Source organism: Cylas formicarius, unplaced genomic scaffold (genome assembly GCF_029955315.1).
Source record: "Cylas formicarius isolate icCylForm1 unplaced genomic scaffold, icCylForm1.1 PGA_scaffold_10__41_contigs__length_53128322, whole genome shotgun sequence".
NCBI lineage: Eukaryota > Metazoa > Arthropoda > Insecta > Coleoptera > Brentidae > Cylas > Cylas formicarius.
The window spans coordinates 12,139,010-12,166,318 of record NW_026844214.1 but is presented as its reverse complement, the minus strand read 5'-3'; the positions used below and the strand labels follow the sequence as shown (position 1 = coordinate 12,166,318).

The 27,309-nt window shown below is 32.2% G+C and overlaps 2 protein-coding genes and 1 long non-coding RNA gene across 7 annotated transcripts in view; 1 reads left to right on the top strand and 2 right to left on the bottom strand.

Annotated features, from left to right (window-relative positions):
- Positions 1-7: 7 nt before the first annotated feature.
- On the bottom strand, positions 8-10,574 carry LOC132708316 (abhydrolase domain-containing protein 2). The gene is made up of 7 exons (XM_060680580.1): positions 10,267-10,574; positions 8,721-8,893; positions 7,162-7,329; positions 6,832-7,018; positions 6,144-6,377; positions 5,724-5,839; positions 8-3,485 (listed from the first exon to the last, which is right to left on the bottom strand). Exons 1-7 carry the CDS (start codon positions 10,419-10,421, stop codon positions 3,301-3,303), a joined length of 1,218 nt encoding a protein of 405 aa, XP_060536563.1. The 5' UTR covers positions 10,422-10,574; the 3' UTR covers positions 8-3,300.
- Positions 10,575-10,736: 162 nt separating this feature from the next.
- LOC132708318 (uncharacterized) lies at positions 10,737-13,769 on the top strand. Of its 2 annotated transcripts, none has more exons than XR_009619896.1 (3): positions 10,737-10,928; positions 13,464-13,502; positions 13,558-13,769. It is a non-coding gene; the product is annotated as an uncharacterized LOC132708318 (long non-coding RNA). The 2 variants fall into 2 exon arrangements; XR_009619897.1 differs by having other exon boundaries at positions 10,737-13,283.
- Positions 13,770-20,070: 6,301 nt separating this feature from the next.
- The window catches only part of LOC132708314 (hemicentin-1), a 555,715-nt gene continuing 548,476 nt past the window's right edge, over positions 20,071-27,309 (bottom strand). For all 4 annotated transcript variants that reach the window (XM_060680574.1, XM_060680575.1, XM_060680576.1 and 1 more), the window contains 4 exons: positions 26,524-26,653; positions 23,900-24,090; positions 20,757-20,896; positions 20,071-20,282 (listed from right to left, as the gene is read on the bottom strand). In XM_060680574.1, the coding sequence (XP_060536557.1) occupies positions 20,139-20,282; positions 20,757-20,896; positions 23,900-24,090; positions 26,524-26,653 (605 nt within the window). In that variant the 3' untranslated portion in view covers positions 20,071-20,138. The remainder of the gene's footprint in view (positions 20,283-20,756; positions 20,897-23,899; positions 24,091-26,523; positions 26,654-27,309) is intronic.

Below are 27,309 nucleotides of genomic sequence, written 5' to 3'. Positions count from 1 at the left end.
TCAAAAGTGAAAGACAAATATTTTATTGATGCTATAGAAAACGTGTTTTACAAAAGGTTTGTTAAAATATATTATAAAATTTCATAATTCCAGTAATTACTCGGTAGTATCTAATCTATTTTAATAAAACATATGTACCCTTGTCTTTGGCAAAAATTAATAAAAGATTTCCCTGCATTGTTTATGAAACCCAATCAAAATATTTTAAGAAAAACGATTATGAACACTTTGAGAGCTTAAAAAACTTTATAAAAATATATTTTGCGAATACCAGTAATAAAAATCAAGTAGAATATCACAATAGTTACACACAACAAACGCGCTAACATTCGAAAGAGTATTCCAGTTCAGCGAAAATTATTTGCAGATATTTGGTGAAAGTAATTCAGCTTAAAATTTGAATTCAACAGTAATATTTTATCCAAAAATTATAAAACTATAAAATTAAGTACACAAGTAATACCTCCTATAACACGATGTAAACGATTATATTTTACTTAAAAAAAAAGAAAGCCGGAAAGACAGTTAATATGAATATGTGTAATTTAAGTGTGAATTTAGTCCTTTAACTTGGACTCTTTTTCTTAGTGTATTCACTGCTACAACTAATTTAAAGGAAATTTTGACTGACCAACATCACCATCACTCTTTGGACATAATATTGATTTAAATTTCAAGACCCTTTATCTATTTCCAAATACGCTTTGGTTAGTTGTTTTATATAAAATGATATATGCTCCATTAAATAAATACAGTTAAATATACATTTAAATTCTAAATACATATAAAACATTAAATGTTCTTTGAACGTCCTTAGCTGGTCTAGAAATAATAAAAAAACAAAGCAAGTGCATTTCTGAAGGAGTTTCTGGTTAGTCGGTATATGGGGTTTTGGAACAGTATATATACCGGATGGCACGCAGCCGTTAGAACTATCTGGCGAACACATCAACTATCACTCTAAAATATTTTCAAGCATTCAGTGGTACCTCCTGTATATTATTTCGTTTTTAGATTCTACTCAAGAAACAAAATAGATGTTGTTCAGGTTTCTCTATACCTATGTCTTACAGTTATAGAAATAAAAGATAATTTCCTAAAGTTTTTAAGTAATTTGGACCCAAAGAAATCATCCGTGCCTTAATTAAACGCAAAGTCGAAACTTTTCCAGACAGGACCTGGATGTACGGCATTTTAAAAATAATATGTTTCCAGAAAAAGCGAGAAATAGAAAGAAAGTCAAAACATCAGATTTTACAAAGCTGATTCTGTCCATGTGCGAAACTTTCTTCGTAATGTAAAAAATTCTATATAAAAATCATGAAAATAAATTAGAGTAAGAGTTAGGTATAGGGAAATTTGAACATGTGAAAATTGTGTTTCCAGAACTTACGTACAAAATCTTATTTTTAAAACGGGAAATATCCGGGAACTGTCTGGAAAAGTTCGACTTTTTGCTCAATTAAAGCGCGGAACTATTAAGACTTCTTTATGGTTCCAAATTGCTTAAAGGTCTAGGAAATTATTTTTTTTTTATTTAATCTTGGGGGTGACGTTTAAATTAAGCAAGATGTTGCCACGTTTATACAGAAGCGGCAACACTGCATCTTTGAAAACGTTTTAAAGAAATAAAATACCTCTAACATCATCTTGTATAATTTAAAGTTCGCCAGATACTTCTAATAGGCCATCCACTATGCGCTACCCGGTATCAAATACAAGCACACGGTCCCTGTTCTGTTCTAAAGCAAAATAAACGCATTTTTGAGTACCTTTCTAGTGTCTCTGTTATTATTTTGATAGATGGCTTTACGAAGAATTCATTGGCCTGCACAAAAATTTTGTTTTTGTCTGTCGTTTTATGTTTTTAAATTTTATTTACATTTAACAAAAATTTTAACAAAAATTGGCGATTGTGTGTGATCAGTAAAAATGTATGTTGGGATTTTAATACACAAACGGTAGACTAAAAAATATTTTTTTTCTTTGAGACAATGAATAACATAAGACATTTATCAGGAGTTTTTTTTGTCTTTAAAAGGCTATAAAGCTACATGGTGCCCTCAAAAATATATTGGTATGTAACTTAAAAGTTGTCATTAAATTTATAAAAAGCAGTTCAATGATACTTAAGTTATAGGAATTCAAAACTTAATTTTGCTTACCATATTCAAAAATCATCAACCTTAATATAAATTACTTTTTCTTATTAATTATGTAAGTTTATTATATGATAACCATGTCTTCTTAAGGTGTTGCTGCAGAATTTCAGTTTGAAATATATAACAGCGCTATTAGTGTTTTACGAGTTCTCACTATGCAGACTTGTAGTTAACACCATTGTGTTTATTATTCATATTTTTTTTAGGATTTATGTAGATATTTTCGTGACATTTCAAGTTCTCATAATAGACATACAAAATTGGGTTTCTTCTCAGGGCTATATGAGGGAGATAATTCGCGAGCTTATGCCGGTTTTTATGAGCGAAAATCTACAAATTTATTAAAAATAACCTATTTGCAATGCTTTAATAATTATTGTTAACATATCGGAAATACAAATACAAATAACCGCAGTGATTTCAGTAGACAGTTAAATCCTCTTTTTATCTGTGGAATAATTTTAAAATTTCGAAATACAACTCCATCGAATTATCTTCTCAATATGCTCTCGATATAGGAAAATGCCAGGAAAAGAGGAAGAAAATATGAAATGCCCTATTTTACCCAATACCAACTTTCTTTACCTTGAGTTTTTAAAAGTCTTTAACGCTTCATTAAAATCTTTACAAGTATTTTGTCTACAGTCTTATGGTCTACAGATTAGTCTTACAAACTCCAAATTTTATGAATTCTTAAGTAACAAAGATTATAAATGACTATTTTGGTAAATCAAGGTCATTACATCAAGTTGCTGACAACTTAACTCCTGTTTTGATCCCATTTATTCCGTATTACCGCCAAATAGAAAGTGAAAATTAGAACAGTTTACACTTTTCTTTTGGTCAAAAATGCGTAAAACGAATTTCGATTTATTGCAAAAGGTGCACTACCCCAAAAATGCAACTTAAAATTGAACCTATATTCATTTATACTTACTTCAATTCAAATTTATTTAACAAATAATTTAAATGCTTTCGTTTTATTTTTTGCATTGAGGTAAAAGTTGTGAAATGCATTAATGCATGACAACCAATTCGTCAAAGTTTAACAGCTGCAAAACTTCACAATAAGCAGAACATATATCACAAGTTCTAATCTCTACTGTCACCATAACACAGACATAACAAGTTATTCGATTTATGTTTGAATGTTTGACCTTGACTTGATTATTTTGTCATCATAGTTTAGCGCTAAGCTCCCTATTAAGGCAACTAAAGTTCGATCCAGCCAGGTTATAGGGTTCGGGTAGATAAATCCACCTTCATAAAAACCCAGATGACCTCCGTGCATTAATTCGATATGAGCAGTATTTGGTTTCTCCACTAAAACAAAAAAAAAAGGTCAAAGCAATCATTTTTGTACTTTGAAAATAGTTTATTTTAGTATAAACTCTTAATAATTGGAGTGAGGTGGCTCTTACTCCATGAAAAAAAATTTAACACAATTAAATTAGAACAAAAAATGTTCAGATTTTTACAGTTATTTATCACTTTATGACAGTTGTTTCGGCAACATTGTGCCTATATCAAAAACAAAATATGACAATATTCATTCTCATACACATTTAGTTTTTTGCTTTTTGATTATGTAAAATATCAAAATAACTGTCAAACATGTGCATTTGTAAATTTAAATAAATGGCATAGTTAGAATCCGAACTTTTATTTAGATACGCTCTTTTATGTTCGGTAATGCATTTCAAGTTCTACCTGTTTGTCCTATATAAATTTTGGGACATGATCCACATTTTAAGTTGTAGACTCCGGATTTTTGAGTTTTTCGCATTTAGTTTTGTTTTTTAAAAAATGTCCTATGACGTTTTCAGCTTTTAAAGCAATCTTAAGACCAATTTTAGATAGGTGTTTCGAAATTTTCTTGTTAGGTTCCCATATGTATTTCATTGTTTCAAAAATGCTTTTATCCACAAAGTAGTTTGTGGATAAAAGCATAAAAGGCAGCCATTTTGTGTATGTAATGGTGATTTGAGTTATTATGTATTATTGTGCCCGTGTGCGAGGGTTTATGGTAAATGGAAAAATCTAATTGGTTCTGTAGTATAGTTACAGTTAAGTCGAGAAAGTTTAAAGAGTTATCTACTTCTGTCTCTATGGTAAATTTTATATGGTTATGTATGGAGCTAATATGATTTAAAAAGGACCGCAGTTGTCTTTCCATTCCAGTGAAACAAGCATCATGTATCTATACCACCAGAGAAATCAGAGATATTTTCTAAATTGTCCATGAAAATTTCTGCAAGTAGTGGACTAAGTGGTTTCCCAAAAGTAATCTTTCTTTAGCAATATAAAATTGACCATTAAATTCAAAATAATTTTGATCTAAACAAACTATTAAACTATATAGCAAGTCTTGTTTTATGATAGGGTTGAGTTGTCTCCGAGTAAGATTATTGTCTATTATATTTATTACGTCAATCAGTGGAATGCTAGAAAATAGATTTTGGACGTCAAAGCAAACTAGAATTGCCTTGGGAGTAATTTTAATATGTCTTTAACGTTGTTGATTAGTTAGTATGATATTCTAAAATTTTTATTGATTTTGTTGAGAATTTAACTGATGGTGCTGTTACAAAAGAAGCTGCAGGCATATCCTGTTTTTGTAACTTTCTTAAAGAATATAACTTTGGAGGTTGAAGATTCATGATTATTAGCTGGTATTTTTTCATTGTCATTAAAAAGTGATGAATCCGTAATTACAGTTTTGATTTGTTTTTGATATAACTCGGTGGGATCATATTGTATACTTTGGTATTTGTCTGGTTTAAGAAACTGTTTGGTTTTTGTAATATTCTAGAGAATCGATAGCAATGACTGTCTCTCCTTTATCTGCTCTTGTAAATACTACATTATTTTGGGAAGCCTTATTTTCAGTTGATTTTACCATAGACGGACGTGAAAGATTCTGATATTTACTGCTAGTTGTAAGTTGAGACTTTATTAAATTAGCTAATACTTGTTTGTTTACGATATTTTTCTTATGACCGTTAATAGCAAGTGGGCAATCAACCCCTAAAAAATTTAACTCTTTATTGATGTTTGAGTATTTTAAATTAAAATTTAAACCTTTTTTCAGCAATTCGGGCTCTTTATCTGAGAATGTAGTACTAGAAAATTGATAGATATATTGTAAAATTCATGATTTCAAAGGAGCGTAAAAAAATAACAGTTCGCATTCCAACTATGCCATTCATTTAAATTAAAAAATGCACAAGTTTGAACAAAATTTTGATATTTGACATAATCAATCAAAAAGCAAAAAACTAAATTTGTTGGCAGCAATGGAGGTTAACAAAATGAGATGTTCGAATCTATCACTTAATGACCAATTTTAATTTAAATGCTTGTTAAATTTAAATTTACAACCCTACAGAGATAATTCACAATCTATTACTACCTGTTTGTATATATAGATGTTAGAATATTGTCATATTTTGTCGAAACAGCTGACATAAACTAATAAATAACTGTGAAAATCAGAACATTTTTTGTTCTAATTTAATTGTGTTAAACATTGAAAGCAATACATGACAAAGAAATATTTACTTGAAATATCCCTAACTGGCTGCAATAAAGGTTCTGGTACAATTGGATCATCTTTGGCGTTAATAAATATGACGGGGTGTTCTATACTGTTAATATAATTAATACTCGAACTCCACCTAAAAATGATAAGTAACTGTGTTCTAGTTTCGCCAGCCGACGGTACCACACCGATGTAAGGTGTCCGAGGAATAAACAGCAGAGCAATATGAAGTAATCACAAAAACAAATCGAATTAGTTATTTTGCAATTCCAAAGAATTTCAGATGAATTCCAAGGAATTATAAGTGTAAAAGGAATCATGATGTAGACTATTTCCTCTGCGGTTTGCTCCTCAAAAGGTGACAAAACGGAACTGGCGGCAAATACAAATAAAAATAAGCAAGGTCACTACTCAACTAAACTAACCAAAACTATACCAACTTGTAAAGTTCAGACACGCTTCCAAATCCATGAACTCTTCTAGTATAAGCTTCATCTAGTTCGGGTAGTGTGGCAGCAGATATTATTTCGTTTTCAGACAAGTTGTGACGTTGTTTAATATCTTCATTAAGTAACATTTTACTATGTCGTAGAATTATGTTCTTCATATTTTCCGTCATTACATATAGATAAAAACGTCTGAAGTTTTGCCAATTTAGTAACCACTTAGTACCTCTAAAATAAAACCAATCCAATTTAAACGAAGCTTTTCTCTTAATCTTGAGATTTAATTAATTATAAATTGGTTTTTCCAGTTTGCATTTCAAATCTAAGAACATGTTTAAATATCGCATCACCCGATCACCTAGTGAAACTTACATACCTAACACCTCAGCTGGAGCGAGCTACCCCCGAAATCATTCCCCATCAGAATTTTTAATCCCTGTAGCTCTAGAAAATTTACTGTATCTAAAATCATCATTTATAATTCTAAACTTGCATTTGGCTTATTAAGCTATTACTCATTTTTTTTATTAAGAAATTTTTAAAAAATTATATATCTGTACAAAAAATTGCAGACAATTAAAAATTTAGTACACTACTAATATGGAATTTGAATGTACTATCCACTACTACTTAACTTGCAAAATTTAAAGTTCTTTTAAACTATAAACACAATTCAACTTACTCAATAGCATTGTATCCTTGACATATAGAGATGCCACCCATAATGTTAGGATGCTTGATTTTTCCTGATTCTCCTAGATATTTAGTCACTATATTACCACCAAGACTGAAGCCCACGCAAACCAACTTGGTATTAGGATGTCTACATATCAAGTTTAGTAACATTGCGTGGAAATCATCTGTGCTGCCTGAAAAATGAACAATATATGGGTTCATTTATAATTTACAAGATATTTCTCAAAATAATATAAATAAGGCATAAAAATAAAGTTAACTAGACTTCGGGAATTATCATAAATTTTCCAAAACAAAATGCCAAGTATCAAATTACCATAACTGAAGATTCTGGGCGCCGTTACAGGAACTTTGGACAAAGCGCCGACATGATTCAGCACAGCACATCTGTAACCATGACATTGTGCCCAATGAACAAAGGTGCGAATGTAAACGCTTTCAGACGTATTGCAAATACCAGGGCAAATTGCTACTGAGACATCGTCTGCAACAAAACATAAAATTACATATGCTACGATCCGATTTTCTAAATTTTAGATCAATACACAATACACAAACGTCCAGAATTTGTTCGAGTAGATAGCCATTTTTTTCTAAATATTTAACACAGATTAAATTACCCCGAAAAAACTTCCGATTGTTGTGGTGATCACCACTACAAATATTCAAAACAATTTTTTAAACGTATAGCTTAGAGACTGCTGAAAATACCAATAAACAAATAGATCAGATAATTTCACGTATTACTTTTTAATTTTATTATTTTGAAATTAAGTTCGATATGTCAAAAAAAATAACCTAAAAGGTAGTAACTATTTTGCTAATTATATCCCAAACTTTCAAAATTCTCCAAAGGATCCAAAAAATAAATGGTGCCGCCGAAGCAAGATGTAAAACATCAATGTAAAAAGGAGATCTGATAGAAACTTAGGGTCAACACAAACAAACAAATATAAATTATGTGCCAGTTTTTTGGCTACAGAATGTGCTTTTAAAAAAGTGGTTTTAGCCAATAGAGTTTATCTCCACTGGTTCCACGACAACTAAGGCAAGGGTGATTCCAAGCGGTTTTTTTGCAGACTGAAAAGGTAAAACCATTGGGTGCGTTTTAATGCGTTTAATAATGGTCTATTTAATAAGTTAAAATACAACAAAGAATTTTTATTTAGATTAGAATATTTATGTGCTTCTAAATGCAAATTTCCACAACAGGAAGTAATAAATTTGAAGTCTGTCAATGGGATGCATGTGTGTTTGGAGTCTACAACATTTATGAAAACAGATGTTGGAAAAAGGATATTCATAATTTAAAGTGTACAAATACTTATGTTGAACTACTATTAAAATTAAACGAGGAGTAACAAAACGAAATGAACAACTTTCTCCTCTCAGTTAAAAGTAGCAACCAGGGAAAATAATAAATACTATTTAAATAATGGTTGAATGTATGTCAAATGTATAACTTAAACGAAAAGGCAAATACAAATTGCTGCGTCACTAGTTTTGGATTACCTGCAAATTTGAATTGAATTTGCTAACCTGCTAACCGAATCAACTCACGAATTTTAATTACTGCTATTACTGTAAATAAAAGGATAGAAAGAATCCAGAATTGATGAGCTTCATATATGTGGTTACTCTAATTGCAGAATAATGCAAGCATTCCTTTTTTAATATAAATAAGGAGGTCTTCAAATTCAATAAGCTCAATTTAATTTACAATAACTGGCAAGTCACTAGTAATTAAGATTACTTAAAAATATATATTTCTTATTTATTATTAAAACATTGGAGCAAATGGCAATGTTCTTATTTAGTCGCTAATTTTGCACACGCAAAAGCATACACAAAACACCTCTGACAGATAAAATTTACCTGGAAAACTTGTGTCCAGCGGTTGATACAAATCATATGTCAAAGTGGTACCATCTTGTAAGGTCAAAAATACTCTTTCACCAATTGGCCATGGACACTTGACACGGCCTATGACGCTATGAAGGATAGTTTGAACATGACCACTAAATCCCCATAGTCTTGTTGGAATGTATCTACAATTTTTTTTTATTAATTACAGATCATATATTAGAGATTTTTCATTCACTTGCACTAATGGGGCACATATACAATTGTAATAAATATGCTGTATGAAATATTTTAATATTTTCAATATTTCACTTCAAAATATTCTGAAACATAAAAAGGAATTAAAGATATTTTTGTTGATTGTTAGTGTGTAGATTTTAATATCGATTGTGGCTGATGTCCCTATAAAACTTGACAATTTACACGGTGTTTACATGTTTGTTAGCAATATATTTACACAAAATTCGTTTGTGTGAAGAAACCCAATGTAAAATAAGGAATGTTTGGTTAAAGTGCAAATTCAAATTAAAACACATGATAGAATCAAATAGGGTAGAAGTAGTCTTATGTCCTTTTTTGGTAATAATTTTGTATTCATAAAATGAAAATCTCCATCTATTAATACAATTCTAACTATGAAATGACAAATAATTTTAGGAGAATTCTAGTCAAATATTCGAAGTAAGTTTGTTTATACTAACAAATAAATTTTACAGGTGTAATAACGTATGTATAACACAGAAATTGCCACTAGTAATAGAAAAAAATGCAATTAATAGACCTATTGTGTTCATTTGGTAGATTTGAAGCAACTGATTACTTGCAATTTGCCAACAGAATCAATTTAATCAGAAAAGTTTATTCATTTAACACTGCCAAGTAGAATTTACACATATACATAAGTTGAAATGAATAACAAATAGGTTTAAAATACCTATCAGACCTCATATCAAACAAACAATGAGTCACAACTTGTTTCTTTAACATTGACGAGAAGATGAGTTAAGTTAATCTCCAAAAAAAAAAAATTAGGACACGAAATAGTCAAAATTCTTTCAAAAATTTTGCTTTACCTGAAAGTCCTGACATTCAAGGAAGAGTCGAGTTAAATCATTAATGTACAAATTACATAATCCCATCTTCATAACTACATGTAGGATGATTACTAATATCCCTCACAAGGCAGTGCATTTATGACGTGATTAGAAGCTGATTGATTGAAATGGAATGTTACATTATGGATAATTGTAAAGTAGCAAGTACTATGTAGTGAAAATATAAATTCGGACAATTACGCAAATATTTGGAAAAGTAAAATGTGATTTTCAAACGTTTATAAAAGAAATTTGACACTTCCTTGTAATCGACTCTTCTTTTGTTAAAATACAAATGGTATTAGGTGAAAATGCGCATTATGGCGACAGCAAATTATTAGATTTCCTTTCACACGGGTTAGATATCAACGTTTTACACATTAAAAAACACAAAAAAAAAGAAAAGAGTGCTGAGAGTAAAATTATGTGAAGGTTATGTGATGTTTTGCTCAGAAAGTACTTACGGTTCATTTAATAAAGGAGATATTTTCAATATGTTTTCCAAAAAATTGTTGTCGCCGCACCAGATAGTGGGCTTCTGAGGCTGGGCACTGACATTCAAAATTCGGAATAATATACATAAAATAACAGCAACCGCGGCCAAAATAGCCGTCGACATAATAGCGAGAAAAACCTGCTTCTCCTCTTATGTCAACACCGACACGTTATTTTATCAACTAGTACTAAAAATAAGAATGTAAGACAACTGCGCCTATCCCACCTCCACGCTTCTATTTGAAAATATATTAAACGATGTGTAATCGGATAGACAGCATAAAAATGGTCAGCTGTTTGACAGGAGTGGGTGCGCTGTTGCCAAGATAACCAAAAAATCTTGTTGTTAATTGAGCTGTAGAGTGGATTCAGCCTATAGCCTTTGATTCAATTTATAGTATTTATTTTAACTAATTAACAAAAACCTGACATTATTATTAGCATTAGAAGCATCACCTGGTCTAGTATTGATGGGATACCTATCTGGACAAGTTGACCTCCGAAAATTATGGCGACCAATGAGATCATCATGATGGCCGAATGTTGTCGACTTAGTAATTTGACGTGTTCTGGGAAAACAAGTTAAGTGTGTGGAAATCGCTGTTCAGAAACAAAATGGAGCAAAGTGCAGGTAAGTGGGTGAAATGTAGAGGCATGCGCGGAAAATCATTCCCTTCTACAAGAAAATAATGCAGGCTGCGGAGCATCAACTTTTACTGTAGTAGGGGCAGTATATTATCTAATAGCCATATGGGTTAGACCAATAAATAATACTATTCAAGAATAAACTTTCACACAACACCCAAAACTAAATGTTCGTGGGTCAGTGCAGATCATATAAAAATAATCAGCAAGATACTGTTTAAACTTAAAATATCCTGTTTAAATATCCAAAGAAAACAAAGATTAAAATATTCTCAAGACCACTAGATACGCACATTAAACAGAAGTTCAAAGTTAGCCTAAATATTTTAAGTTTCTGCCACTATCGTGTATCCAACTCTCAACGACAATTTAAATTTTTTTAAATGTATTTATAGCAGCAATATAATCCGGAACCATATTATATAGCCTCGGGGCAAAATAGTTACTGGCACGCTGGTCAATTGTATTTGAACATGTCATGATATAAGTCGACCTTCCTTTAGTCTGGTAGTTTTCTTCCACTGACTTTAATAAAATCTTTTTTTTGTATACACCCTTCAGTAATATAAAATAGTAAAGCTGCCGCAAGTCTAGCAGTCTGCTCTAAAGAAACAAGGCATCACTAGAGTAATCGAAATCTTTTTTATTTGTTATTCTAATAATCCATTTTTGTGTCGTTAAATTGTTTAAATGACATTCGGCAACTGCAAGCAAGAATTTCGTAAGAGGAGTATCACTGAACAATATATAAGTCTAAAGTTGTGAAATGTTAGAAAGTTTGGCAGGTATCTAAAACGCGGCAAAAAGCCCCTGATATTTTTAACAACATTCTCTGTCTTTAACTTCTCGGTCATAATTATTCCCAGATAGTTTACGGATTCGGCTTCTAAAAAAATTCGCCAATCGTGGCAATTGGAGTCAAGAGGTAATCTAAATACACATGACAACACAACATTTGATACTAAGTGCACCGAAATCACAACACAAATATCACGAAATGGCTCTCTATGCATTACTTTAAATTCTGCCAAGTATTTGCCTTATATACTACTTCAGTATCATCAGTAAAAGATCGTCTTTTGTTAGGTTATAAATACCTTCGAAACCCATAACATCTCGTTTTATACAAAAATCTAGTCTGGAGAGATCCAAAAATACGGATATTTTAGGCTGTTTCGAATCTACTGTATCGTAAATCTGCTCTAAAAGATCACAAATTGCGTTCTGAATCGATCTTTTCTCCCTAAATTCATGCCGACGATTTTATATTATATTTGTCTATAAAGTTCACTATTCGTATTTTTATTATTTTTGAAAATACTGATAACAGCGAGATAGTTAGAAATTTTAGTTCTGTCTCCTCCTTTGTATTTGGGCTTGATTATACCAATCTTCAGATAGGCAGAAAAGCACTGACCATTTATTAATTAAATATTGGTGATATTTGATCAGTCACCTTCTTCACAGTTTCACTTTTTAAATTATCACATCCGGAAGATTTAATTGGTTTTAAAGTTTTAATAATTTGTTTTTCCTCGGTAATATTTGTTTTGTACAAATGCAATTGTATTCTGCATGAAAGGAATATTTTCTTAAACATTTGATGGAGCAATTATTCTATCTGTATATTTCCTGCCAATAGTACATTAAACATTAAAACTGTTTGAAATATGGATAGTATCAGTATGTTTTTTTTAATTTATTATGATGTCTCTATTTTATTTATCTTAACCCTTCGCCTTACACTCGTATTCATAGTCGAGCGCCAGCCGCCCGCTGGCTTCAGATTTCCTGAAAATGTTCATTCTTATTTCGTAGTGGAGCGCCCCCCGAATGACGCCTGCGCAGAACGGTCTTTTAAAGTTCTCAAGTTCTCGCCCGCGGGCGATTGGATAAGTTTATTTTTTTCGTTTCATAGTCGAATTTCGAGGAAAGAACACATGCGCTGTTTAAGCTGAACCGATTGTCTTTCGCCGGGCGACTGGAGGATGTCCCGACATTCTCCGGGTGACTCGCCAGTTGAATTTAAGAGCATAGACTTGCTATAACTGTTATGGAAAACCTTTATAATATTGTCCGACTAAATGCAGAAATCGACGAAAATGATGACATTAACTTAAGAATGCCTAAAAGATATATTAGAGATATGCAAAACCCAGTTCAATTTTACAATGATTTCGAATTGAAACGTCGATACAGATTCAGTAAAAATGTAGTTATGGAACATTTAATTAAATTAGTGGAACCAGAACTATTGAAAGTTAACCAGCGTGGTTTACCAGTTTCGCATTTAATAGCAATTTTATGCACATTACGATTTTATGCATCTGCAAGTTTTCAGGTAAAGTATTTACTAATATCTATTATAAATATTAACAAGTTTTGAAATATAGTATTTCATCTTTTCGTAACTTAAAAAAAAGTTTCAGTTTTCACTTTTTCTTTCTGTTTTTATTTCTGTATAGTAAATACATTTAAATAAATGTATTTTTTTAATTGTATTAATATTTAATTTTTGCAGCTTACTTGTGGGGATCTTGGAGGAATCTCACAGTCAACTGTGAGTAGAATAGTAAAACAAATTTCAACAATATTTGCAGCTCAATATAATTTAGGAATTAATTTTGGAGAGAACCTAGATGAAGATGAAAACTTACAAGTAAGGGGAAATGCTGAAGGTTATGGAGTTCGTCGTGCATTGATTGCGCGTCACTCTACAGAATGAAATAGTTTTATTATATTATGCTATTATACATATATAACTATATTGAAACCTGTTAACTGACCAAAACTAACTTTATTACTAAAATATATGGCATATTAACAATTAGGCATCACTTAATATAATTTAGAATATTTTTTTAATTAATAAATTAATAATAAATTAATCGTTTTTTAATAAAAGTTGACGTAATTCCACCCTTTTTATTGATAATTCCACTTCCGCTATTTGCCTTATAATTGTCGCCTTTTCTCTTTTTTCAATAGCTTCTTGTTTGTTTATTTCGTGGATGTCTATTAAATGCTTCCTTTCTAATTTGACATTAACAATCCTCTCCTTAAAAAGAGCATTCAAGTTGCCACTCGATTTAGCAACAACCACTTTTTCTTTTTGCTTGTTTAATATTTTTTTCTCTTTCCTTTTACGAGAAGTAGAATCGCTGTTTAAAGGTGTCGATGGAACTTCTATTTCAAGTGAAGCTAGGCTAACAGATTTTGTCTGGATGGTGGAGGATGTGGATGGTGCATCTTCTGGTAATGGTGACTGGTCTTTTGTTATTGTATGTGAAGGTCCGCATATATCTAAAATTATATGTAATCTAAATTCGATTTTTTAAAATAATTTTAAATAAAAATAGTTGCACATAATGAATTTAGTTTTACCTAGAAGTGTATAATTTTTTTCTGCAGATTCAAACTTGCCATCTGAATCAAAAGGATTTTCCACATGTTCCGTTAAGTGCGGAACAACTTCATCAACATCAGGAATTCAAATTTTATCAGGCATGGATTCGCCACCTCCTGTAAGCATTCTCGAACGTCGGTCCTCAGCTAATTCTTCTTAATTTTATCCCAACAACGTTTTAATTGAACACTAGTGCGCTAAAATTACATTTGGATTTATGTACAATTTATAAGAGTATTCAAAGTATGCTTTTGAGATTTGTGAGATAATACCCAAGTTTTAAATACTATGTCCATATTTAAAATTATTTGACGTGGTACAGTACCTTTTCTGTAGTACGACTTGCATTAAAGTCGTCTGTAACACTGGCCCATGCCGCATTCTTTTTCTTAATTGTTGATGCATCTGTTCGCTTATCTTCAATGATATGATATTTTTTTATAATTTGAACCAACACGTCTTTCTCTTCTCGAGTATAAGGAACTTCCATAATTGCACAAAAATTAAAACAAAATTGAAAACTTTTAAAATGACAGGTTCGTCCTAGAATGATTATCGTCGACTAACTGATTTTATTTAGAAATTATTCGATGCATTAGGTATTAAGACCATAACGAAAAGAGGAACATCAAGACCCATATATTTCAACACAACCATAAAAAATGTAAACAAAATTGAATCGCTGAATATGCGCCATCCTCTTCGCCCGTCAGCGATGCGCTGGCGACTGTCTATGAAAAGACCAATATTTTCTTTCTTCATCCAGGCACTCGCCGGAAACATTACCAGCGAGCGGTTCTTTTCGGCGATTCGCTGGCGTTCGACTATGAGTACGAGTGTCACATAGTCCTACTTAGCGGTTTTTACTAAAAATCTAACTCTGTTTTTATGGTGCTCTTATCACCATAAATATGTTCTCATTTTTCCTCTTCTAAATCTGGTCTTGAGTAATTGTAATTCATATAAGTCTTGAAACCATTTTTTTTTGTGTTACACCGCACACGTTTTCAATAATATATGGTTTTACATTTATTTCTGTTTTATTTTTAAGAAAAAAGTGGTTAAAACATGTACCAGTCGTGGGTCGAGTTATAGTATTGATGAATGAGGAAAAACTATATGTATTTAAATAGTATATTATTCACCAAGTGCGGTAAACGGCATTTGACTCACGAGTTTATTTGACACAAGCGGAGCGAGTGTTTAATAAACGAGTGACTTAAAAAGTTTGCCGGACGTGTTCATACTATGCTTTTTCTACGACCGTTAGTTTTTGGATACATTTTCGTAAAACAACACGAATACATTCACTGACATGACCGTCAGAATTGACAAACGCCAAAATTCAAGGCCTGTGAAAAATTTCCGAAAACATCCGATTGCTCCCAAACCCGTGCGGTAAAATCCCGGAAATGGAAATGGAAGGAGCTCGGATTCGTGGGAAACGAAACTGACGTGGGAAGTGATGCTTTCCGCACACTAGATCGGTGTGTAATTAGGCATTTTACAGACGGGAGTAGAAAAATGTTTTTGATGTCTATTTTTGGCGATTTACACACCAGTTTTTTTTTTGGTGCAATAATGAATATAAAGCGAAATTGTCAGTTTGTTTAGCGAACAACGACTATTAATAATTATGACCACGGCAAATAGGTTATTATTGACTATTATGGTGGAAAGTCGCCCATAAGATGTATGGAATTATGGCTTAATTATAATAATAAGTGTAATGATTCTCAGATGACGGAGTCAAATTGAGTAGAAAAAAAACTTGTGTGTGTTACTTATAATAGTACTGTACAATTTGGAACCACCTATACTTTTAAAATACTATGAAAGACAAAGAATAACTTTATTTTAATTAGCAAACCCTGTATATTAAAAAAAAATTAAATTCTTCAGAAAATTCTAGACATATTTCATATACAATAAAGAATATCTTTTGAGATTCTAGGTACCAAAATAATGTGATGATTGAGCTCAACATGTCGCTGGCTTCGAATATACGTTCGAAGTTTAATTTTTTTTATGAATTCTCATTAATTGAGAAAAATTTTATAGTATAGTAGTATGATGATAAAGATGGGCAGTTTTAAGATTTCTTTTATCTGTCGAGTTATAGTTGAAACATAATCAAAATCTGAAAGAATGTGCAATGCGTCAGTTTGTCGTTAAACTTTGAATGCCGCAAAAAAAAAGGTATTCCACCAGGTTTCGTTCCCGATATAAAGATTGCGTAGAATCTAGTACACATAAATCAGTATATTTTGGACTAAAATATTAGTGTTTTTTTTAGGCTGTTTCGAATCTACTGTATCGTAAATTTGCTCTGAAAGATTACAAATTGCGTTCTGAGTCGATCTTTTCTCCCCAAATTCATACTGACGATTTGATACTATATTTGTCTATAAAGTTCACTATTCGTATTTTTATTATTTTTGAAAATACTGATAACAGCGAGATAGAAATTTTAGTTCTGTCGCCTCCTTTGTATATGGGTTTGATTATACCAAGATGGGCAGCTTTAAGATTTGGATTACGGATTTGAACCTTCAGGGCGCTATAGTTTTACCGTATTATTTAGATAAATCGAATCATGTTTCTTTTATCTGTCGAGTTATAGTTGAAACATAATCAAAATCTGAAAGAATGTGCAATGCGTAAGTTTCTAGTTAAACTATGAATGCCGCAAAAAAAGTTATTCCAGCAGGTTTCGTTTCCGATATAAAGATTGAGTAGAATCTAGTACACATAAATCAGGTATATTTTGGACTAAAACATTATTGTTTTTTTTTCTCTTTAAAATGCTGCATTATACTATTCACTTCTGACGTAAACTAACCCTTAAAGTTTGCCATGGGAGTTATAGGTATTAAATTGTCGAGAAGCAAAATGAAACAGGCATCTTAGTTAGCTGGACTGGTAGATATTGGGATACGATATGTTTCGATATTGGATAAATTATGGTTTGTTTAATCGAATGTCGTGTGAATCTAGATTTTTCATTTTCTTCATAGAATAACCATAGTCTACGATGCATTTTTGATTTTCTCAAGTTAATCGCAGTTCACACACGATATTTCACATTTCGATTAACGATTTTGTTATAGTCTTTTCCTGAAACGGTTGAACTAGAAAGCGCCGCAACGTGCAAAGCAAAACCCTCCGCCGTAAATAAAGTTCTTTGTTCATTTTCAACTTCATTCTTCAAGAATGTCATTAAATTTGTTAGCCACTTTTCTAGTATTTGCTCGCTTGAATCTTCCTTATTCACGCTCTCGCCGACTTCCAGTCTAACTGGTGGTCTTTGCCAAACTCTCAACAGATCTTCTGGCAAGCACGATTCTATCAGCGTATATAACATAGCCGACCATTTTTCTAAAGTGATCCTTAGTGTTTCTATTACCCTGATATGATTTTAATGAAAATGTCGGTTTTGTTTTTTGAAACCGCGTCAAGCTTGATTATTTTCCCTGCCCAAACGCGACTGCAACGCTTCTATCATTTTGAAATATTTGCTATCTATGGTCGAGAAACTGTCCACTAAATTTCTGGCTCTGTTGTCCTGCAATATTGCTTCTATTAGATACTCTACTTTCAACATCATTCAACATCATCATATATTTTACGAAATTTCTCGCAAAAGGATAACCAACAAGTACAATTTTTTAAACTGAATTGTTTTCCCAGTAGTTGTGCTTGCGACGTTCATAAAGAACCTTTAACTCTGTGAATTTTGGGTAGGAATCCCAATTTTATATCGCTGCCATCTTCTTAGTTAGCGTCTGCATTCAACATAAGCTATATCAAACGGTGTGTTAATACAAAACACTTTTTTTGAAAAAATTGTGATTAAAATTTAACGCGAAAAGTACATATAAACGTGAGTCTGCAGATCTTATTTTGGAAATAATCATTGCATGTTATATTAAAGAGGCAAATTTGCACACTACTTATATTGTTTTTTTATAATACTAAATTTAGTAAAACCAATTAGGACAAATAAAATGATTTGCTTTAATAGTAAATTATGATATTTTAATCACAACTGACGTATGACGTGATCGTCAGAACTGACAAACGTCAACATACCATAGCTAAAATCTCCCGAAAACATCGAACAGATAGCTCCCAAATCGGCCTTGTTTTAAATTGTCACGCATGATCCGTGAAGTATATCAAAAGCGATAGTGCTGGATAACATTTATAGCAACATTTTGACTTGAAATTAACCAAACCAAATTAGAGTTTATTAGATTGGGAAGATTATGAATGCATAACATTTGAATAACATTTTTTGCGTTTTCGCTATCTTAAAAAATATTTGTATTTTTAGAGGTTCCATTCAAGATTGTAAAATTAAGTATTAATAGATCAGTTACACTAATTAAACTAACAAACTTTCAGTTAATTTATTGGGTTTAAATTAGTTAATACAAATACATATACAGTGGTTTAAAAAAGTATGAGAATTATTGCACTCTTTACATAATTATCGTTTTTTTTTTAATGGTATTTAGCCATATTTTTTGATGTTATAGAATTTTCAAATGAACGTTGGAAATAATTATGGAAATTTTTGTTATTGTTATTGTGTTATTATGGAAAGATATTAGTATTTTGTTGCATAGTCTCGAGCATCTAGGCATTAAATCAACCAATTTTTGAAGAGTTTTTGCAGCAATTTGCGACGACTCTGATTCAATTATACTAAAAAGTTTCTGTCGAGTGAATTCGAATCCGCCCATCCAAGGCACCCTAAAGATGTTCAAAGGGTTTCAGATCCGGCGGTTGGGATGGCCATTCAAGTACAGTTATGTTTTTTTCACTAACTTGAATGTGTGTTTCGAATCATTGTCCTGTTGAAATCTGTATTGAATTGGCCCATTCTACCCTGTACTTGAATGGTTTTTGTTCCAGATCGAGACAAACATCCCCATGATTTCACAGTAGGAATTTAGTACTTTGTCATGAATCTTGCGTTAACCCGCTTACTCATTGTCCGCCATCAGATCTAAATAAGGACAATTTGCTTGCATTACTTCAACAAACTGTATTCCATTCTCTCTTGACCAAGATAGATGTGCTCTAGCAAACTTTTTATTCTTTTTTTTTAATGTGCTTGGAGGTTTTTTGGGAGTCTAGTTTCCATATTTTTAAAATAATTTTATCAATCCTTTAGGTAGTTTTACGAGGTTTTCCCGATTTGGACGCATCACCACGACTGTCATATTTTTGAAATTACCACATTGGAAATAAATCTACAATTTTTTGTTTAAAGTCAAATGAAAAGTAACGCGACTGGGCATGATAATAGTAATGCCACAAGTGTAGTAAACAGCATTTAGCTCCGCTCGTGCCACATCAACTTGTGATTCACGTGTGACTTACAAAAAAACACGAATATATTCACTGACATGACATGAAATTCAAACCGTGGGTAATATTTCCGAAAATATCCGATTGCTCCGAAACCCGTGTGGTAATAACTCGGAAATATCCGAAGTGACTCGCAATCATAGGGAAGGAACCTGACGTCGTAAAATGACGCTTCCCGTAGCTAGATGGGTGTGTAATTGGGCATTTTAGAGAAGAGATTAGAAAAGCATTATTAAAAGTTTCCATACTTTTTTCCCCCACTGTATGAAAAAATTAAGTATAAAAATACTCTACTCAGTTTAGTTGAGGGTGTTGCTAAAAATAAATTTGCTTGACAAGAACGTCCGTTTATTTCATTTTTTTAAATACATTAATATAATACAAGGATAAAAACAGTGACGACACATTCTCTTATATGCAACTCTCTTGTATCCGATTTGACGTCGTGACGACTTCCGGTCCTCGATACTTGTGCGTCAGTGTTTGTGAACTCGACATTACTTGCAGGGTACCGCTGGAAGGTGTTCGGTTTGGCCTTTGCAAGCTTCGGTATATCTAGCGAAATATATTCAGGTTAAAAAGTACAAAATAAGTGCAAATAATAACCATCTTGTTCCCCAATGGGTTAAACACATATATTTGTTTATTCAAAACTCTCTTTTTTCTTTAAAGTGGGCGAAACATTTTCATGGGTGAAATATTCTTTCATAGCGGAGTTCTATGAGATATATTGCATAAGAAATTATATGAAACATATCACACACAAATATTTCATATCAATTTGAAAATATCTGAAATAAGAATGAATTGAAGATAAATCTCATTGAAAGGTTAAAAGTTCAAAGTTGAGAATTCAAAACCAGTTTAAATTTAAGAAGTTTAAAAAATCTCAAATTAATACCTAGCAGTAAATGACAAATTTGTGAAGTTAGTATTTCGAAGAAAGATATTGCTTTTAACGACTTTAGCAATATACGTAACAAATGAAAAATGTGTTCTGTAATTTACAAAAGATGATGAGGTGCTCACCGTTTGGTTGGGAACGATTGATTCTTTGGCAACGTGTTTGAAGGCGTACCCCTCGCCCTCGTCTTCGGGGTCGTCCTCTTCTCTACACCCAGGCGGTTCGTATTCATATACCTTCATGAACCCATGTAGTGGTCTTCTTTCTGGAAATGGCTCATAAGAAGCAAAGGATATACATGGAAATACATATAAATAGCTACTAGATTAATTTTATATAGAAACAGTAAATACGATAAAATTATTATTACAATGAGATTTTTGTCCAGATTCTTAACATCTTCCGCGGGTGGGCATACATTTACTTTTTATTGGGATGTTTACACTTAACTCGTTTTTCCCTACAAATCTATAATGCGCATCTACTGGAACTCACGAAGGCTGAAGGCGAAATTGTAAATGAGATGCGTATTTGCAGATTGAAATCGTTCCGGCGATTTTTGCGGCGCTGGTTGCGAAAATACCAGTGTTATCAGAATGCCTCACAGTTGTTGCAATGTTAGACGTTTGGGAAACACGGGAACTGAAAATTTCGTCACATTTTTTTTTGACTCTCTATCAATCGAAAATATTTTGAGTGTGGCAGTGTTGTAGCTGGTATCCTTCATTAATTGAGAATTTCTGGTTGGTCTGTCTTTTAAAGTTACGAGACCAGCATAGTAAATACGAATGGATTATGTTGACTGACTCTTGCGTTTGGTAAATTTCCTATAAGTCACAGATTTGGTCTTGAAATACCTGAGATGGGCCAATAGTTTTCTCTTAAAGAATACAAAAATTGTTGGGTATCGCAATGCATGAGTCGGATGTGCTCTTCTCTCATTATTTACGTCCAATCGTAATCAATATCAGCTTGTTTTAGTCTCTGCTCTTATTAGACCGAAATTGCCGGCTTTAAACATAAATGTTTGCTAGAATATTCTAATTCTCGATTGCTCTCGAGGTTAAGATAGTCTTTGAAAATGCTTGTTTTTAATCAATTGATATAACCCACGTTGCAATTCTAGAGGTGTAAATGGCTCTAAATTTTTTTAATTAAAATAAAATCGATAACAATATACAATTGTTCTTTGCATTCAGCAAACCGATTTTGAAAATTTGTCACGGCGTGATAGAAATTCAGGTCCTTGCCAATATCGCTTAGAATTAATAAGATATATGATCTATTGACTAAAAGTCGTATACAATTGAATTGTTGCCACAGGAAATGAAGGTTTTCCAAAGACTTGGACAGCCGTTCAACTAATATAAAACTATTGGTGAATAGCTCCAATAGAAACGCTGCAGTTTTTCCATATGAAGAGAATCCATAACCTTTCGCATCAAATCAACTAATAAAATTCCTGCACAAAGTTCCAAAATAGGTAATGTATTTTTTATTGGAGCTACTCTCGATTTTGCGCAAAGGAAATTACTAGAAAATGTAGGATTAATGTTTGCTTTGCAACAAATATTATATATACAGGCTCCGTAGGACTATTCGGAAGCGTCCGCGAACCTGTGCAGTTTAATTGAATCGAAATTGTCAACTGTTACTCATCTGGGAATGCTTAATTAATTTAATGAAGTTGAAACTTCTTGGTCCAATTGGAATTCTTTTTTCGAAAGAGTTTGGAGTAATATTTTAGCGAGAATTATAACAGGCTGCAATAGACCCGGAGGATCGAAGATTTGGCTTGTGGTGGATATGGTAGTTTTCGTTGGTTATTCGATAAAACTGAAATGTAATCAATTCTTCTACCAACGAAAATTTTGATAGATACATCAAATGACGGAGCCGTTAGATTAATGTCACTTGAAATGGATATTGAATGAATCGGTATGTTTTGGGTGATTTTTGGAATAACTAGACATGTGATAGTTTCTATCTAATTGTTAATGTGAGAACCTTTGCGGTTGTTGCAAGCTCTTCTAATTCTCCTACACCGGCGATGAAATAATTGTCATTTACCGTTATTATTTTTAATTCATCAACTAAGTCTCTTGTAATAAAGTTGCTCTGGTTTCCTGAATCAAGTAAAGCTTGTGCATAATGAGCGTCGTTATTATACGTATAAATCTTGTAAGTGTATTTATATATAGAAAATTGAAGTGAAGAAAAAATCACTGAAATCGGCGATTAAAATGTAAACATTTCTACAGGCAAAAGTTTCTATTCGTAAAAACTTTCTCAGGTGCATGCGTGATAAATAGGGATATGTCTGGTTAAATTTGATCTGTGCGCCCTCTATAAATTATAAAAGTTTTTTTTCTACTCCCTTTTCTAAAAGACCCAATTGCGTTTATTAAGTACTCGTGACTCAAATTCCATTTATCATACTTGTTGTATAATATACTATTTCAGGATTTCATTTAAATATTCTTCATCAATTTCAATTGTCAATCTTTTATAAATATATGTATCATAACATTCATTGTTACTTTATATTTAAAATTACCATTTAGGGATAGGAACACGATATATGAATGCAAATCGCCTTTAATGAGCTATGAGAATATTTGATAAAAAAGACATCATTTATTCCATTTGAAACATGAATTTTCTATTAGACTTAAAAACTAACTAACCCAGCAATATAATTTCAAATTCGCATCGGGAATATGGAAAATAATTAATATGCTAGCCGCTAGAGATAGGTATTGGGAAATATTTTACAAACATGATAAGTGACAGCAGAGAGAATACTGGATCAATATACAGGTTGTCTTATTTAAAAAAAAGTTGTTTGCACTTTTCGATACGAGCAGTAACACTTCATCATTGGAAATATTTTATACCGATTGAGGAGAGTCAAAAACCAAAGTTACCAAATTTTCAGCAAATTACTACATACCGTTTTCCGAAAACGTCTAATGTTTCATCAACTGTGAAGTCAAAATAAATAAGAACTAAAAGTTCAGATTTTCACGAAATTATATATGATGACATGACAATTGTTTCGACAACACCGTGTCTTTATCAAATCAAAAAAACAAATCAAACATTTGATAAAGACCCGGTGTTGTCGAAACAATTGTCATGTCATAATATATAATTTCGTGAAAATCTGAACTTTTAGTTCTTATTTATTTTGATAAACGGATTTTCATCAAGAAAAAGCCACCTCAGTTCAATTCAACTGTGAAGCTTGTATGCTTTATATACTAACCATATTGATTTCGTATTATATCCGGGTCTGTCGCTTCAATAGAGTTACCATTTCGTATAGCTTCGGCTGTGATTCCATGATCGCTTGAGCTATTGGATGTCCTTACTCCGGTTATGGAACCGTCTACGATGAGATCGTCGGCGTTAATAACGGCTTCCATCGGTACATGTTTCGTGCCGCTTGTGTCAGGCCTATAACGGGTCATTTGGTAGGAGTAGAATAAACACAGGTAACGAAAAATTTTATCACACTTTAAGTTAAACCTCTGGTCTACCAAAGATTCTACCGAGAATCAAAAAGAGCAACCTAATGTTGTCAACATTTTCCAACTCGCTCGAGTGAGTGACAGTGTGTTAAAATTTTTCCTTATCTGTAGGAATAGTATTGACTAAATATTTAATCAGCTTGTCATTTTCTAGTGCTCTTAAAATCACAAAAATATTCCAAAAACAAAAATTCATCGTCAAAAAGAGAATTGGATATAATACGGGTCGGAAATATGGAAGTGTCGAAAGGTTAGATAGCAGCTTCTTATTCTATTCGTAATTATGTTCAGTAAATAAAAACAATAGTCTCTATACAGGAACGTTTAACTTGCACATTAGAAAATGTTGGTAAAATAAACATACGAAACGTCAATGCAACAAAGGTTTAATTGATTCGAAGAATTTGTTATAAGTAGTTGGAGAAGTGAATATACACACGAATTCACACTAAAAACTTGGACTAAATTAACAACGAAAATATTCATTTCAGTAATTTATCTAGATATTGCTCGAATTACATATCCGCTTAGTTTTGTTACTCTAAATTACTATTGCATCTTCAGAGGCTTCACGTCCTTGTCACTTGTACATGTCCGCACTTAGTTTAAACATACCCATCTTAAACCGGATTGATAGGCTTGTTGTTCGCTAATTTTCATTTATTTTTCATTTGGTCTCTTACAGGATGTTTATATATTATGTATTAACAATTTATAAAATATCGTTAATGGCTAACAATGAAAAACCACTAATTTAGATTTCCATTACTTTGAATAGTCGTGATTTTATTCTAATATTCTGAGATCCCCGAACAATCTCGAAGCGATTTTTCCTAATTTGATGTTTGCATAATTTTCATTTAATCAGTTTCTTAAACTCTGCCCCAAGTGGAGCTAAACGTAGGCCAAAAATTCATTTACCTACGTAATATAACTGAAAAATAACGGGGGAAATTTAGGTTTTCATAGCAATTTATAGAAAAAAATGTCAACCCAAAAAAAAGTTATTGCATTTTTTTGTTACCTACACCCCTCAAACGTTACGCCCCTGGCCAATATATGACATTTATAATTCTAGAATCAGATTCAGCATGAAAAAATTATCAAAACGTTAAAACTTCAAAATTCTCTCTCCACCTGCTTCGGAAATCTTAATAACAATTTTTCGGAACACCCTGTATAAAGCGGGAGGCCAGTAACGAGGTTACTGGTAACAAAAGAGACAACGTCATAATTCGGGATCGCCCCTGAACAACAAAAAGTGGAACATGTTAACTGTTTGAAGTGTAATGGCTATTTATTGCATAAATCAATCTTTTGCTTGTGATTACAAGCTTCATCAGGATTATGTAAAAAGCAGAAAAACATTTCTTCACAAACCAGAAGGGAAAAAATAATTCGGACTTACAGAAAACTGCCAAACGGAACTCTATACCAACAACAGGAACAGCACGTAGCGGGACCAAGGTACAGCACGTAAAGGGCACAAAGCATTTTTAGGATTACTGTTATTATTGTTATACAACAAGAACTTAGACACTTATTTAAAAGTTATAAAATATTTTAAAAAGAACGCAGACCTGCGAGATAATTAAAAGCGTAAACTGGTATATACAAAGAAACAAGACGACAATGCAGATGGCTTATTTTTGTTCTTATTTTAAACTCAAGTCCAAAGTGTAGGGTGAAGCCAAAAGTCACAAAAAGCAAAGAACGGAAAACCCAGATTATTAGTCGATGTTATGGTAAGCTAATATACACAAACATATTTCACTTTTTATGTTTTCATTTCATACGAAATCAAGTGAAGCATTGTTTATTGTTTTCTATTTATATCCTATGCCGAACATTTTAACGGTGCTAATAGGCCGGAGTAGTCGCACCCAAATTATTGCGTCATTTATTTTGCACTTGATTAACGCTTTCTGGAAAGTGCAGAGCGTGGTCTCTCGATATTAGTTATTGTAATTTTTGTGGCATATTTGGTGTTGGCGCTGAACTAGAGGAGATGATCTCTCTTTATTTTTAATGAATAATTAATGTTACTCTGCTAACCGTTCTCACATCCATATATTATTATTTCTACACTATACAACGGCTCCCCGCTCTGCCGCTTCAACGCGCATAAACCACATGTGTCCAACAGGAATACGTAAAAAGGCAAGAGTAATTTAAAAACATAAGAACAATCTCATACGTAACTAGCACGACGTGGCGTATGAATTACCCGTGACAGCTAAAGTTTCAGGTAACAAAGAACCACTGACCGCTAGCATTTCAAGTGTTTACAAGCGTGTCGGGAAATTTGCCTTAACGCGTAAAAAAAAGTTTGGGTCAAACAAATCGTTCGCTCGTATACCTGTGACAAGGTCTCGCATAGTGTTTTCTGCAAAGGGCGGCCAGAACGAGACACACACCGGTTGCAAGGATTCCTGCAGTTCCCAGAAGACCCATGATCAACGGACTGACCGGCATAGTAGCAGTCGCCCCTGGAAAAAAGTTTGAACGTATAGCGAAACTAGTTACGCAAAGTAAATTTGCTTTTCTATTGTTTGCGGAAAGGGATTCGTTCCAAGTAAAATTGAGGACGCTCCTAAAGAGCGAAAAGTTTTTTTAATTTATTTTTAACATTTTTAAAAGCGTTGGCACTGGTTTAAAAACATATTCGGCCATAAAATATCCACATGTGTGCTGGTGTATTTTAGTAATATAGATAAATGGTAGGCTTTTTGCATTTGGGTGAGCATTGAAACAATTAATTTGTAAATAGTACCTACTAAAAAGAATCGATGACGTATGTCAAACTTTATTTCTACTTTTACGGTATTGTTGTGATTAATTGTGTATCAATAAATAATGTTTTGGTTAATAGGTCGCCACTGTACCGGTTAATCGGTTAAAATATCTAGTTTTTAGTTACCAACTAGAAAAAAAATTAGAAGGTTGTGTTTTTTACTTTTACAGTTTTAATGAAGTGATATAACATTATAACAACAAGATAAATAATAAACGATTCCTATTTAAAGAAAAACACTACCTACTGTTAATAATTTTTAACAAAATTTGTCTGTTAATAAATTAATAACCTTTTTGAAACATAGAAACTAGATACGTTGTTGAAAGTACATACAGCTGTTTTCAGTGT